This window comes from Pelecanus crispus, chromosome 2 (genome assembly GCF_030463565.1).
Source record: "Pelecanus crispus isolate bPelCri1 chromosome 2, bPelCri1.pri, whole genome shotgun sequence".
Taxonomy (NCBI): Eukaryota; Metazoa; Chordata; class Aves; order Pelecaniformes; family Pelecanidae; genus Pelecanus; species Pelecanus crispus.
This window is the reverse complement of record NC_134644.1, coordinates 79,632,266-79,648,604: the sequence shown is the minus strand read 5'-3', so window position 1 is coordinate 79,648,604 and position 16,339 is coordinate 79,632,266. Positions and strand designations below refer to the sequence as shown.

The 16,339-nt window shown below is 40.1% G+C and overlaps 1 protein-coding gene across 2 annotated transcripts in view; it reads left to right on the top strand.

The window, feature by feature from the left end:
- CDYL (chromodomain Y like) overlaps nucleotides 1-16,339 on the top strand; it is a 109,156-nt gene that overhangs the window by 70,830 nt on the left and 21,987 nt on the right. The window contains exon 3 of one of the 2 annotated variants that reach the window (XM_075705334.1): nucleotides 15,907-15,951. The exons of the other annotated variant lie outside the window; for it this stretch is intronic. Within the exon in view, the coding sequence (XP_075561449.1) occupies nucleotides 15,907-15,951 (45 nt within the window). The remainder of the gene's footprint in view (nucleotides 1-15,906; nucleotides 15,952-16,339) is intronic. 2 annotated transcript variants of the gene reach the window in all.

The window sequence follows — 16,339 nt, the reverse complement described above, 5'->3', positions numbered from 1 at the left end:
GGTGATATTAGCACCTGTGAGACTTTCTAGATTCTGCAGACTTCCTCACTTTATCCTTGTGAAGCTAAAAAGTGCTAAAGACAAGGCACATGGTTCACAGCGAAACTTAATACCCTATTTGCATCTACTGCACCAATATATATTCCACTGTGGGAAGAAGGGAAGAAAACTTATTTCCTTCTTTTTTTTTTTTTTTTCTTTTTTTCTTTCCCCTCAGTGAGATTGCTCGAGTGTGGAGTTTTTTTTTTCTGGCTGGCACTAGAAAGGCCCAGCATTTCACTGCCTCAGTGCAGGATTGGGCTGCACTCACTGTCCTACCTTCCTCTTCTGTAGGGGGGAGTAGTGCCTGTGGGCTGTTAAGATGTGGTCCCCTCTCCCGGAGATCTTTGCATGCCCTCCAGGTGGGCTGTGTGTGATGGCAGCCTCTGAACTGCCCCAGATATGGTTTTTTTGTGCCTCTGTCAAGCATGACCTTGGGCTGCTTTAATTTATGACTGCCTAGCATTTTCATCAGGTTTTGTAAATCAAAGTGTGTGCTGTTCCTGAATCAGCTACAAATTCAAAATGTTTTGCCTATCAGATTTTAAAGACCACTCTGGAGATAAGCAGCCCAAGATCTGTAGATATTGTCTTTACAATGTATTGCTTGCTCAGTCTGGTCAGGTGATGTTGTTCGCATATATTTGCAACACACAGCAAATTCACTTCTGTCTTCCTTTTTAAATTTTTTTATCTCTACCCATACTTTTATTTTAATTTTTTTTTTTTTTTAGCGTTGGACTTTATTGGTCTGATTTCCTTTTGGTAGCATTAACTACATGTTTTGACCAAGGAACTCTGTAATTATAGTTATTTTAAGTATTGATTTTGGAGGAGGATTGATTTCAGTGCATCTCTTTTCCATGGGAATCCTTCCCGGTGTTTATAGTGCACCAGCTCTTTTATTGCACAGTGACTTGCAGTTTCAGTAGTTGACACTGCTGAATCAGTTGCACTTTCTGTTTCATTTTTAGCTCTAGAATTTCCAAGAAGTTATGCACTACTTCTTTGAATAATTTGGGTTTATGCTTGTTCCTGCTCATACAACAGTCACAATGCTTTATTTTCCCACATATTTCCTACTTTTTGGGCTGTGACTTTGTAGGAGAAAACAGGTGGTTTCTTGTGTTTTGTATTTGTTTCAGGTAGTGATCCTCATCCTTTTTTTTTTTTTTTTTAAAACAGTGCCATAGTTACTTTAATGTCTTTTTCTCTGTGAAGGTAAATGATTTATAAAACATTTAGACTCTAAGTACATGAATTAGTAGCTTTGTTACTGGACTTCAGCTCATTTAAATTAAAGTTTGTGATTCAGAGGGTAGGGGGAAATATTCTCAAAATATCTCCTAAATATATATACTAAACTATGTACTGAATGGATGACTTTCATAATTTATTTAATTTTATCACTCCTACCTTGAAACAATACAAGAAAGTCAGCATCTAGTTCCATATTGTTTGCTAACTGTACAGAATTATGGAAATTTTTTGTGCTCCAATAAAATACCTGGTTAGGATTTAAAAAAAAAAAAAAAAAAACAACCAAAAAAAAGTGTAATGGATGAAGTCACTCATTATAAATTGGCAGAGCTTCAGTTAAGAGCTTCAGCTAAGAACTTTTTCTGTCCAGGCTCTGGCTTCCTGTTGCAGGCTTAAAGAAACACCATGCATATCCTAAAAACCCACTTGTCTTTTTGTCCTACATGCTTTTCTCATAAAGCCTGTTTTTGTACACCTCTGTAATGCCATGAGCAATGAAGCATTACCTTGAGACCTTCTTGAAAGCCTTTGACTTTTACTGGTTTTGAACATATTCTAGAAAGCTGACAAATCTAGCTAGTGTTGGGTTTTTCTTGTTTGCAAGGTAAATACGACCTCAAGCTTTTTAAGAACCAGCTTCACAAGGTCATCACTCAGAAGGATTAGAATATTTTACAGTTAAATTTAATGACAAATTATCTGTGTTTAAGAAAAACAATTAGTAGGTTTTGTCCTGTACTTTTTATTTTCTTTTCATCAAGATACCAGTAAAGATCACCCGATTTCAAATGTCTGCAACAGTTTGACAAACAAAAATTCACATCTCCAAATTTAAATACAGCCTGCAGTTCATGAGTTATTGCAGTATGTTTACCAGGATCTTTACAGTTCTGTAAGAGGTAACATTTTGCCAGAAGGAAGAGGCAATATACCTTCAAGAGCAATATACCTTTCTAAGAGATAGTAGTTCATGTAGTCTGTAAAGTTTGGAGTGTAGAGTCATACTTTTGACACCGGATTGTGACAGGAAAGGTATCCTGGCTCACTGTGCAAATGAGAAACTTGTCTTACTTTATAGGCTGACCAGAAGTATTTAATTTAGGGTCTTTCATGGTTGCACGCAATTGCAGCTTTGCTTTTGCTTTTGTCAGTGGCAAATCATAACTACTGAAGGCTTCCTTGTAGTGCACCTGTGAGGGAAGTGGCATAATATAATGCTTAAATGTGGATTTTCTAAGGAGAAGTCTTTGTATATTTATTTGATAGTGTAATTTGTGGCGATGTGCGCCCCTAACACTAGAAGTGTATTTCAGATGACGTGGAGAATGAACTTAAGTGTGCCTAACATTAAGTATGTCTAATATTACCTGCCCCATAAAACTCCCAACACTGATGCCCAATTCTGTAATCACCCCTCTGCTTCAGAGACTCCTGCCTTGTAAATTCACAGATTAGCATTGCTACAGATGGAACACATCCAAACTAGCTTGGAATTTTTGTGTTCTATAGGTAATAAATAATTACTGGAGGTGTGTTTGTTACTATATCTGAGTTAGATGAAATCCTCTTTAAGCCACATTCTTTGTTTTTTATTGTCAGTGTAGCAGGCTTTTTCCCACCAAATGTACTGGTCAGACTCCAGGATCAAGTTTTTTCTTTGTTTTTTGCCTAAGTTAGGAAGAATTCAAATTTCATTGTCTGGGTTTGCTGCTCTGAATTAATAACATGATTAAATCTAAGAGGTAATAATCTCCATATCTCTACCTTAAATTTAAGACTCTATAGAATTTGATACATTTGTTGTTGTTGGGGTTTTTTGGGTTTGTTTTTTTTTCCCCCCTCATGTTGTTAAAGGTCAGAATAATAAGATCCCCTGAGACTGCGTCTGTAAGTACACGGAAAATCTCTGCTTCTCAACTGTTCTGCTGTCTGGTCATGCCAGAGACCTAAGTTCAGTGTGAAGTCATTAAGACAGCTCTTTAGGCTAGTAGGAAATACTGCAAAAGTATCAGGTTGATCTAAATCCTTAAGTTTTATGAAGACAGTTATATTTGGTGAAGAGTAATTTCATTCATGCACATGAAAGGTTCTTATTGTCTCTTCCATTTCTTTTAGTCTTCTCATGGTTTTCTCATGTGATTCTTGCAAAATTCAGCCTGGTGGGAGAAAGGCTCAGTAGCAAACCATTGAATGATTTGTGGCCTACAAAATGTAGAGTGTTTTAAAAAGGGATTCTGACCACTATTTTCTGAGAGCATCTCATCAATGCTTTCCCATGACACATCTGAAATGGCTTTTCTGGACCTAGTTTTAGTACGTAATATAGTTAAAATAGATAGTTCCAGCTGGGAGGTAGTGCTGTCTTGTTTGCATTACAGAATATAAAAGTCAGTAATTTTATAAGCTTTTTCCAGTAACCTGCAATAATGGGTAATTAGTTGTAGCATTCCTGAGAGTTAGATTTTTTACTTAAAATAAGCAAATGCCAAGGGTATAGTGCTCTTTCAGTATCACATAGCTCATCTTATGTTACGGGTACTTATGGATATGTTCTTTCTTACAGAGTTTTTTTCTCATTTCCAGTATGAGCATTAATTTAAATTTCAGTAAAGCCTTCGGTAAAGCCTTCATGCACTCAGTAAAGCCTTTGACACTGTCTCCCATAGCATTCTCCTGGAGAAACTGGCTGCTCATGGCTTGGATGGGCATACTCTGCACTGGGTGAAAAACTGGTTGGATGGCCAGGCCCAAAGAGCAGTGGTGAATGGAGTTAAATCCAGTCGGTAGCCAGTCACAAGTGGTGTTCCCCAGTGCTCTGTTTTGGGGCTAGTTCTGTTTAATACCTTTATCAATGATCTGGACAAGGAGATCGAGTGTGCCCTCAGTAAGTTTGCAGATGACACCAAGTTGGGTGGGAGTGTCGATCTGCTTGAGGGTAGGAAGTCTCTACAGAGGGATCTGGCCAGGCTGGACCGATGGGCCGAGGCCAGTTGGATGGTGTTCAACAAGGCTAAGGGCCAGGTCCTGCACTTGGGTCACAACAACCCCATGCAGCACTACAGGCTTGGGGAAGAGTGGCTGGAAAGCTGCCTGGCCAAAAAGGACCTGGGGGTGTTGGTTGACAGCCAGCTGAGCATGAGCCAGCAGTGTGCCCAGGTGGCCAAGAAGGCCAACAGCATCCTGGCTTGTATCAGGAATAGTGTGGCCAGCAGGAGCAGGGAAGCGATTGTCCCCCTGTACTCGGCACTGGTGAGGCCGCACCTGGAATACTGTGTCCAGTTTTGGGCCCCTCAATACAAGAAAGACATTGAGGTGCTGGGGTGTGTCCAGAGAAGGGCAACGAAGCTGGTGAAGGGTCTGGAGCACAGGCCTTATGAGGAGCGGCTGAGGGAACTGGGGTTGTTTAGCCTGGAGAAGAGGAGGTTGAGGGGAGACCTTATCGCTCTCTACAACTACCTGAAAGGAGGCTGTACTGAAGTGGGTGTTGGTCTCTTCTCCCAAGTGACAAGCGATAGGCCAAGAGGAAATGGCCTCAGGTTGTGCCAGGGGAGGTTTAGATTGGATGTTAGGAAAAATTTCTTCATGGAAAGGGTTGTCAAGCATTGGAACAGGCTGCCCAGGGCAGTGGTTGAGTCCCCATCCCTGGAGGTATTTAAAAGACATGTAGATGTGGTTCTTAGGGATGTTGTTTAGTGGTGGACTTGGGAGTGTTAGGTTAATGGTGATCCTAAAGGTCTTTTCCAACCTAAATGATTCGATGATTAAATTCACTGGCAGGTGTTTGGTTTTCTCATAATTAAGGTAAAGTTGGTGTAATTCTGGTTGTTAATTGCTTTATATTTGTTTGGATAGTTTACCATACTCTGATCTTTCCATAAAGGAGCTAATATATTTTCAGAGCTCTATTTTTGGTTTTTAATGAAAAGCTGCATTTCACTTGTCAAGACATGCAGATGTGTTTTCGGGGCTTTTTGGAATTTTTTTTTTTCTTTGAAGTCAGTTTATTCTTTTACAGTAGAGGCGGATACTATGATACTGTCCTATGCTACTGCTGCTCAAACAAAAAAGCCCTTATTTGACACCTCAACACTAAGTTCAGAGTTACACTTTTTATTTCTCTGTGTGTTATCTTCACTCATTCTGTCCTCTTGTTTTACCTTTTCAGTACTATCCCGGTAGTAAGGTTTTGGGTTTTGATACTCACAAGTTTCTTAGCTTTTTGATTGGTTGGTTGTCTGGTTTTTGCCCTCACTGTGTAACACAGTTTTTCAGTTGCTGTGAGGTGTAAAAGCATAGGGAACAGTAGCCAAATAGAAATGAAACCTGCAGAAAACATGTTACTCTCTAATTTCTAGCTTACTTGGAAGGATTTAAACAGTAAAAATCTGTAAGACAACAAGGAACATCTAATAAGAGTGCCACAGGCTTCAATGAGTAAAAATTTCAGTAAAACATCTCCTACTTTGAAAGCTTATTCCCCCAAACCTATCCAAGCTTCCTGATGTATTGGGTTTGTGTGGCAAGGTTTTGGCAGTGGGGGGGCTACAGGGGTGGCTTCTGTAAAAAGCTGCTAGAAGCTTCCCCTGTGCCCTATAGAGCCAATGCCAGCTGGCTCCAAGACAGACCGCCGCTGGCCAAGGCCAAGCCCATCAGCAATGGTGGTAGTGCCTCTGTGATAACATATTTAAGAAGGGAGGAAAAAAAAAAACCTGCACAGCAGCAGCTGGGAGAAAGGAGTGTGAATATGTGAGAGGAGCGACTCTGCAGACACCCAGGTCAGTGCAGAAGGAGGGGGAGGAGGTGCTCCAGGCACCGGAGCAGAGATTCCCCTGCAGCCCGTGGTGAAGACCATGGTGAGGCAGCTGTGCCCCTGCAGCCCATGGAGGTCCATGGTGGAGCAGATACCCACCTGCAGCCCGGGGAGGAGCCCACGCCAGAGCAGGTGGATGTGCCCAAAGGAGGCTGTGACCCTGTTGGAAGCCCACGCTGGAGCAGGTTTGCTGGCAGGGCTTGTGACCCCATGGTGCACCCATGCTGGAGCAGTCTGTTCCTGAAGGACTGCACCTGCCCACGCTGGAGCAGTTTTGTGGAGAGCTGTAGCCCATGGGAAGGACCCACGTTGGAGAAGTTCGTGGAGGACTGTCTCCTGTGGGAGGGACCCCACGCTGGAGCAGGGGAAGAGCGTGAGGAGTCCTCCCCTGAGGAGGAAGGAGCGGCAGAGACAACGTGTGATGAACTGACCGCAATCCCTGTTCCCCATCCCCCTGCACTGCTCAGGGGGAGGAGGTAGAGAAAATCAGGAGTGAAGTTGAGCCCAGGAAGAAGGGAGGGATGAGGGTAAGGTGCTTTAAGATTGAGTTTTTATTTCTCATTATCCTGCTCTGATTTGACTGGCAATAAATTAAATTGATTTCACCAAGTCAAGTCTGTTTTGCCCGTGATGGTAATTGCTGAGTGATCTCTCCCTGTCCTTATCTTGACCCACGAGCCTTTTGTTATATTTTCTCTCCCCTGTCCAGTTGAGAAGGGGAGGGATAGAGCAGCTTTGGTGGGCACCTGGCATGCAGCCAGGGTCAACCCACCACACCTGAGCAGAAGATACTTGGGCTTCATCTGATGATTGCTGTTCCACAGTCCCCCTTTTTTGCCAGTTAATTTTAGCTTGAAGTCCTACAGAAGGATGTTCTTTACTTTGCTTGTTTGGTCTTGGTTCCATCTTTAAAATCTTGAGATTTCTCTAGGATGTCAGTATTTGTGGTTGGTTTAGGGTCTATATTTGGTTTTTTCCTCTTACAACTATTATTAGACATTTTAAATTGTGAAACAGATTAACAGCTAGAAGACAAATATTTTAAAGTTTGGAGGGTATTTATTTTCTTTGTCTGTGTATCTTTCTCTCAAAACATTGTACATTGTTATAAACCAAAGGAATTCCATAGACTAACTCTCTGTTTGACCAAGTGTGTTTGCCTGTAATACCTACGATTCTGTTACATTAATGTTATTATTGCAGTTGTTACAAGCACAACAGAAGTAATATTCCATCTATGCTCCACTGCTGTAGTGGTTAGGACTGCCGCAATGTTGATGCTGCCATAATGTTGATATTCTCTCATCTCATAAGGTTACAGTCTGGCTAGTGTGCTCTAAGTTGCATTGGCCTTTTTTGCTCTAAATGTCATGTTGGTGTTTATTGACTAGTCTTAAGTGTTGGGTTTTTTTTATTATTTTATTTATTTATGAAACTTCAGCACTTGGAACTTGCAATAGGGATGTGAATACTTGCTTTGAATGACTGATTTTCACAATATATCAAGTTTGGGATAAATGCATATATGCAGAGAAATGTGTGCTTCTGATTGTATTTCACTTTTACTATCTTATAGCAATACTTAAGAGTAACTTGTAAGATTTTGTAGAAGAAAATAGGTCTTAATATGGTCACATTGTTAAATTAACCAAGAAATGAGTCTTTGTCAAGAGATAGCAAAAACCATTTTTTAAATATAGGTTATAGTTGTAAATTAGATAAGCCAATGTTAAGTTATTTTAATGAAGTTTAATACTGAAATCCACATAGTAAAAGAATCAATTACCTTGGCAAAAAAAATACCAAAACTAAATTAAACAGTAATTGATTCTCTTGAATCATAAATAGAGCTTTTCTAAGCAGATGAGAAGGAACAATTTTCAGAGCAAATTAACCTCTTTTACTATGGTAGATAAAGCAACATCCTTTCCAGGAAGAAATTTTAAAACAAAAAGAAAAGTTTACACGGAATTTTTAGTGTGTGTGTTTCACACAGGCTAACTTTCAGTGGACAGCAATATCTAATGTGTAGATTTCCATTGAAAATGTAACAGGGAATCATTGTTGTATGTCACATTTGTGGGGGTTGGATTTGGTTTTAGCCATCTTACTTGCAGTATGTAAACTTTGGGACGGTGATGAAACTTTTTTGGCTTGAGATTTTAGCCTTTCGGGAAGAGGAGGGGCAAAAACCTCAGGCTCTTCACCTATCATTGAAACTTAAACACATTACCAGAAGAATAAAGGAAAAGAAAAAGTCAATAGCAGAAAGCTCTGTAGTGAATATTGGGCTTGCATCAGAGGGAATTATATGGAAGAAATATATGGTATGTCAGGAATTCCCATATCCTGAGAATGTCATACATTGCTCAGCAGTTTGCTTTCTGAATATCTTAACTATCAAAGAAGGTGAGTGGTCATCTGCCCCTCACACAAGCCTTTGTGCAATGATTTGCAGTTTAACACAGCTTTGGCCTTTGTGTCAGAGATGTGCTTTTGCTATCTTGTTAAAATCTGTTCAGACTTGGCCACCTTTTAAGTCTTTCTAAAAATGTTTGATTGCATGCACACTCAGAAAAAGTCTCTTTGTTTTTTATCCATTACATTGTCTGAAGATCGCCTACACCGAACATAGCCTGGCTTGGAAATGAATGTAACAGTGCCTGCAAATGTTTCTTACTAACAATGCTAACAGCAGAGGAAGCAGTCTCCTTTTAAATGAATGGATTTCCTCAGCATAGAAATACTGCACCAGCTAGCTAGGCTTTTTTAAAAAGACTTTTTTTTTTTTTTTTTTTGAGAGGGGTGAGCCTTGTAACCGGCTCTTTTTGTGGTGGGAGGGCTGTGCTGGCTGGAGCAGGGACAGCTGAGGCTCTCCCTGAGCAGGCCGGGTGGGGAAGGGGCTGCTCACCAAATTGCAACCAGCTGTGGCTGCCTCTGCTGGCACGCAGCTGAAGACTCTTCCTGCTTCAACTTCTTTTCCCCCCGCCCCCTTCCTTCTCGACGAATTTCATCAGCCTGTTCTATCTTTCTATAACGTAATCCTGTGCTTCGCTGTAGAAGAGTGACTCCGTGCCCTTGCCGCATCCTTTCCGTGTCTGCCCGGCGGGGAGCCCACCACCTCCTGCCTGCCAGCCTGGGACAGCAGCTGCAAGCTGGCGGAGGGCCAAAAGCAATGCCAGGGTGGCAGACCCTCCTGCAACTCTCCTTCAGCTACTGAACGCTCTTTTGGCTCACGGTGATGTTTCCCTGACAGAGTATTGCTTGATTTAGGGGAAAAAAGGGAGGAACCTGAAGCCTCTCACGAGGGAACTGGCTCTGCTTTGGCTGATACTTATGGAAAACCTGATTTCCCCTTCCTCCCCTCACAGTATGCTTTGGATGATCAGGCAACTTCAGCATTCAGAAGTAATGTAGTAACAGTGGGCAATGCTGGACAAAACAGGCAGTTGCAAAATCACTGTGAGTCCAAGAAAGGGAAAAAAATACCCTCAAAAAGTAACTGTTGTCATTCCCCCTCAATAAATGCAGTTAGCTGGGGAAACATGGTTCTCTTGAACTTTTTACATCCACTCTTGCTATTGTTTTATCAGATATTCCCTGCTCCCCCACATCAGAGGGAAGGTGATTTTACTATGGTCCTCACTTAAATGCCAACAATATCAGATGAATCAGACTGGCTTTACTTCTCTTGCTGCAACCCTGCCAAATTCTAGCTTAACACCAAGTATTGCAGAAGGTTGTTTCAGAGAATGACTCCTACAGTTGGCCATAAACTCCCTTAGGCAGTCCAAAAGGTATTGCACAAAGTTTATCCAATAATAGCACCCATATTTAATTTAGATAGTAGTTTGGTTGTGCTGAAACCAAGGAGATTAGCAGTTTCCTGTGATGAATGACTGTTCATGTTCCTTACCCTTGGAGAAAAGGGAATTGTCAGTTTTAATCTGATCATTTAGAAGTTTCCTCTTACCACAGGGTATTTTTCTCATCCTTATTTTGAAACTGTTAGAAGGTTATCATTTCTTGTACCCAGTCACAGAGTCCAGTCTCCTGATTTGGAAGTGTTTTACAAATAATGCGTAAAACACAAGTAATTTTCACATCAGTGAGGTAATGGCAGAAATGAGCAGTTCAGAATGGAGACTGTGCTCTGTAGGAACATTCTTACAAAGACCTTACATAGCATGAGACCCTAAATTTTGTGGCAGAGGTACAGATACATATTGGAGCTGTGGTTGTGGCTTTCCAGACAAATATTCAGGCATGTCCACAGAAGAGGATTTTTTTCCCCCCAGGGTTCATTCAAGGACACAGGCAGAGAGCTCCCCATCAGGACTGAAAGCAGCAGTTAGCTAAGAATCTGATTGTCATTGTTCACAGTTTGCTAATCTGCACCTGATACCATCGGTCCAGGTACCTTTCCTTTGTATTCCAGCTTGTTGAAAAGCAACTGCCTTTAGGTCAGGACAAAAAGGCATAAATGCTACATAGTGTGATCACATATGCATCACAGAATACTAGGAAATAGGGCTGGAAGAGACCTTTGTCACCTAATCCATCCTCCTCCCCCCAGGCTGCTCTGCAGATGCTGCTGTTGATTCAGTCAAATGGTTTTCACATGCAGGGGAATCCATCAGGGTCACTGGGAAATACCTGCAGCTCTGTGGTTAAAGAATGTGCTAGTTAGTAAAACGGCTAGTAGCTGTTGTATCATCATGCAGAGGTAAAAGCAGTTCCTTAACTGGCAAAAAGGAGGTAGGTTCTCTCTGAGGGTCGTCTGGTTGGAGCAGAAGGTGTTTTTAGGTAGTGTGATAAAGTCAGAATGCCATCTGCTTTTGTAGATGCCCTTGGGACATCAGAAATATTGGTAATTCTAGCTAGTCAAGGATGCAGGGGAAGAGTTTTAATGAGGGAAATTTTCAGTGGAAATAATTCACATGTCTCTGGAGATGCTTGGTTTTCTGTTGAGCCATTTTTGCCTGTGAGGGCTACAAAATGGGGGAATCTCATCTGGCTTTCAGAGTCTGGGTTGAATTTACTCGATGTTGAAGTGTTTAGTTGCATCAGAATATTAATAAAACACCTCTCAGGCATATGATAAGGTGGAATTGCAACACAGGGCGGTGTTATGTATGTTAAATGGGCCATACTTCCCTTCTTTTGCTTACAGGTCCTGGTTATTTGCTTGTTTGTGTAGTATGACTGTACATGGCCATCAGCACTAGCTCACTAGTCATCCTGTGTGGGACAAATGCTTTGGGTTTTGTAGAGGAACCCTGACTGGGAGAGGGGTGGTTCCCCAATGCTTTTTGGAAGGAAAATAATTGTGAGAAGTTGTTGTTTCCAATTGCCTTGTGACCACTGACATGCGTAGTTTTTTAAGCTACCAAAGCAGAGTCAAATCACTGACAGACCCTTTCAAAGAGTGTATCTTGAAACAGCACAGGCCTGAATTCAAGCCATTGGTTTCCTTTACCATACAAGGGAAACATCTTTCTGATCTTAGATTAAATAATTTCTGGAGTTCAGCTAATGCATGTGGGGCTAAAGTTATGATTAATTTTAAATCGACCTGTAAGATATAATGTTGGGTTTGTTCTGCTTCAATTTTAACCTTTCTCAAGGAGAATCTAGTGAGTTAAATGCTGTATTAGTGTTTGCAAACTTTATTATGTTTCTTACTTATCTTTGCTACAAGTAACATGAATAATATGTATTCAGGTTCATACAGCAAAATAATTTAAACTTCTGCATTAACTCTGGTAATAAATGCTATAATTATATTACTCCTGAATGGATATGGGCAACGCTTTTTTTAGCAATAGAAATTGTAACAAAAGCAGAGCTTAGGACAGGGAAGAGCAGAATCCTATTTACAAATGAGTCCGATTTATTAAATGCACATCTGACTTTGTTTTGAAGCAGCATTTTTATTTTGGTTCAGAACAGTTTGAATGCTGTTACATAGAAGGAGTGAATCTGAAAACAAAAGAACCACCTGTTTAAGTTCTTTGTTGTGTCTCCAGTTCGTCTGAGCCAAAATCCATTATTTGCCTGCTTCTGCTCTTGATTGCTTCCTACTTCATGGTCATCATCACACTCATTTTTCATGTGTTACACGGAACATATATAAGCTAGATGAAAAGGAATGGGAAATTCTAAACTTCAAACCTTAATGTTTTAATCCTTAACCAGCCTAAAAGAACCAGAAAGTCTTTGCTTGCTGGCTGGTATACACAGAGTGATGCAGTGAGGGACTTGCCTTTGGAAGGAGCAGTTGTGAGAGAACCACCCGGAGTGGCATGGAGTCAGTCTCTCTCTGAAAACAAAGCTGTTTTGCGGGCTGGTAATGATGGGCAGCATGTCACGGCACGTAGAAGGAATGTGTTTTAACATGAAGTCTGCTATTTACTGTAGCTGTTAGTTTAGAAAAAACAACTTTCTCAACAGCTTTAGAGGCTGTATCAGTTGCGCTGTTTTCTGTGTCTTTCAAAAGGCTGACAAAGTCAGCAACTAAACAATCCCAAATCGGCTCTTCGAGTACATACTGCTCTAATATAATTTTCAGAGATGTCAGGGCACTCTCTTAACAGCCTTTTCCAGGGGCTTACTGGAGCATTTGTTAGACTGATTCGTGGAGCCTCAGCTTGAACATTAGTCTCCTTTCCTATTCCATGCAGTTTACTCTAGAATTTCTAATAGTCAAAAGCCATGCTGCAGGGACGGACCTAGCAGGCAGGGAAGTCCCTGTTTGTGAAGAGGGGGTGATGAATGGTCGCGCCTCTCTGACTGTCCCTGTTCGTGCTTCATCCCACTGCAGGCTGTGGCAGCCTCCGTGGATGTGTGGCTTGACCTCCCACCTCACACTTCTGCTCATGTCTGAGCGGGACATCCTGTCCACTTCTGATGCCGTTTTCTTTTCTGTGACAACTTTTCTTGTTTCTTTGCTTTCTAGGTAAGCATTGATAAACTACAAATTGAGGGCAGCAATGAAGTGTGCCGTATTTCCCTCACAGATATGTGCAACAATTTTTCTCATGATATTTCTGTTTGGGCAAGTTTGAAGACTTTACATCACAGGCTGTTTTGTACAGTATAAATAAACATTAGAAGATAGATTCACAGCAGGTTGTTGTTTTGTGGGGTTGTTTTTTTAAAGGCTTTAGATTGTAGAGCATGAAAGAGTATGTAGCGCTACAATGATACCTGTTCTCTGATGATTTCAAGTCTGCCAGTTTCCTAGGTGGAAATCTGTAGCGTTGGAGTTTCTTTTGCAATTCTGGGACTCGATCTCATAACTAAATGGTTTGCATGAGGAAATACCTACTCTTTTCTATAATTGTTATCTGCTAGTCAGTATATTATTTAAACTTGAGAGACATGTGTTGCCATTCTCTTCAGAGGTGCTTTCAGCATTACTCTCAGTTATCCTGTTCTTCCCTTCCACCACCCCCTTCCCAGACATTCTTGCTCCCTGCTTGGTCAGCAGCAGCACTCAGGAACTGATCAAGCTGAAAGTTAACCCAGTGCACCCTTGCAAAAATGTTTGGCTTGTTCTTGCTGTTAAGTTAATTTTGTCAGGTTTTGTGGGTTTTTTTGGCATGTCTTCATTTGTTTATGTCAGTTTATTACTCATTTCTTGCTACTTAGTCATAAGTTGATATTTCTGTCCAAATAATGAGCCCAGAGTAGGAAAACACTAATACTTTCTCCTGGATATTCTACTGTAGTTGAACTATGTTTAACACTTTTCTTAAGTTTGGTTTAGGATTCTAGTTGTCTGTCTTAAGACTGGAAAGGAAAGGAAAGTCAAACAGGGTAAAAACACTGATGATGGTAAATAGTTTTAAACTGGAATTTGATTTAACCTTGGAAACCCCATGGAATTGTTCAGCAGATGTGTCAGTAGAGGGAGGGAAGGTACTAAGTAACCCAGCTGTCCTGTTTCTGGTTTAGACAGAAGTACCTGCGATGAATGACTTTTTTTCTGGTCTGGCAGACTATACAGGGAAGAAACAGGGCAGTGAAGGGAAACAAATCTGAATTTCCATGTTATGTAAACTAGATTGGTGCTTAAGTATGTGCTCCTTGCCCAGATCAAAGGGGTATGGTGGGGTTCATGGAAGGTCCTTGGCTGATATTTCCTGAACTTGCCAGCTAAATGGAGTGCCAGTCTGCTGGCAAGAACAGTTGAGCCCAAGGACAGACATGTGGTGGACTTCCTCCTTGTAGCAGGTGTGATCAGACCAACACATTTGCAGTGTTGGTCTGACCTGAGTGAGCACATGATCATCCTGCTTCTTGCTCATAGTCTCTTAAGTGGTTTGAAAGCAAGCCAAAAAAAAAAAGTTTGTTTTTTTTTTTTTTTTAAAAACAAAACACCACATTCATTCTTTTGGAAATTTCAGTAAGCAATTTTGTTTAAGAATTAACAAAAAAGTAAGGTGATCCCACTGCAGCACTTTTGTTAATTGTAATGATTCAAAAGAACACCTTGAAGATAAATTCCTTTGAGATCTCCGTAGCATTTTAACTGAGCTGTGGGGGGAAATATCTGATGATGTGGTATCTTCTGTGGTGTAGCTATATTGGAAAAGTCATCTAACATAGTAATTAAAAATGGTTAAGGTGTTTCGGTTTGTCAATTACCAATATGTTGATGTATAGATAATAACAGAATAGAAAGCTATAAGTCATATCTTTCTTTCAGTTAACTATTGACCTTATGGGAACATACTAGTGATATGGCAACATATTCTGAGACCAAGTGGAGATGCAGAGTTTTTTATAACTCTGTATATCAAACTCCCAATGACAGAGAATGTTACTGTTCTTATCATACAATAACCCTGAAATCTTTGTTGTTACTAACTTCCATTTTTCGGCATCAACAGAAACTTTCATGTTTTAGGATCTTATAAAGTAAAAGTAATTTTAGATGGAAAATTTTTACTTTTCAATGTATTTCCAACTTTATATCACTAAGAATAATTCTGTGTATACGGTTTTGATGCCTAGCAAAATAGGGTTGCTCCTATATTGAGATATTATTTTTAAATCCTGAAATTTACATTAGGTGTAAGTATGCATGATAGGGATGCATGTTTTGTAATGGTATGAAACTGCAAAATATTGGTAAAATATATGGCACGCAATGAGTGAAGTCTTGTAAGATGAAATTTCTCTGCAGTATCCAGTATGGCTCTCCTAAGTATTGCTTTGGATTCCCAGTAGGTTTTAACTGGAAGGGCACTTTTGAAACATGACTTTATGGGAGCAGTCTTGTTTATAAACAGAAATAAACTGTAGAGGTTTAAGCCTTCTTTTTTTAAAGTTTTTTTTCCAACTCTTTCTGAAACTACATCAATAGAAGTTTTATTACTCAAAGCACCTTCCAAATTTGCTAGTCTTTAAGCAAGCAAGCCTCAGAGGTATTTCACTTACTATGATACATTTCCTATATAGATTATCACATTTGTTTGTTTCTCTTTTTTTACTGTAAGTCAGCAATCTTGTCATGTTCAAGCCTTTTAGTCTGTCATTTGTTATATGTACAATCTATTCATACTCATTATAAATCTTTTCTGGTTACTTATGGCATGCTGTTTTCCCCACTAACATTTTAATTGACTTTGTAACTTACACTACATTTCACTCTTTTATTTTTGGTCTAATTCTCCTCTCTCTCTTATTTTTTTTATCACTGAAAAAATAATTTGTGTTTAGCATCTGTAACTATGAGAACTTTAGAGTTTTACTTTGCATTTCTAATACCCGTTCTTTATCTGTTTTAGCATCTCCCTGTATTCTTCCCAGTGTTCTTTACTTCCTATTTTCTTGTAAGTATAGCATATTCTATTTTTCCCCTCAGTTCCTATTGACCTGTTTAACCATGTGGAGTTAATTGAAGCTACATCTCACTCCTGAAGAAAATAATTCAATTACTGTATAAGTTTAGTTCCATTTATACACCCTCTCCTTATGACTGGGTCATCTTGCTATTTGTCTAAAAAGTATTTAATGCAATATCTTTTTACATAACACATTTATCTAAAATTGTACAGCATTCATCTTGGTAGAAATTAAATTTCAATTCCATTTGCTGATACTGTCCTGTTTCTATTTTCTTTATTCTGTTTGTTTAGTGGGTGGAATCTGACTTGAACAGGTGGGTCCCTGGCAGGCTTCAGGAAACAACCAGTCATGTAATTAAACTACCATTTTGCC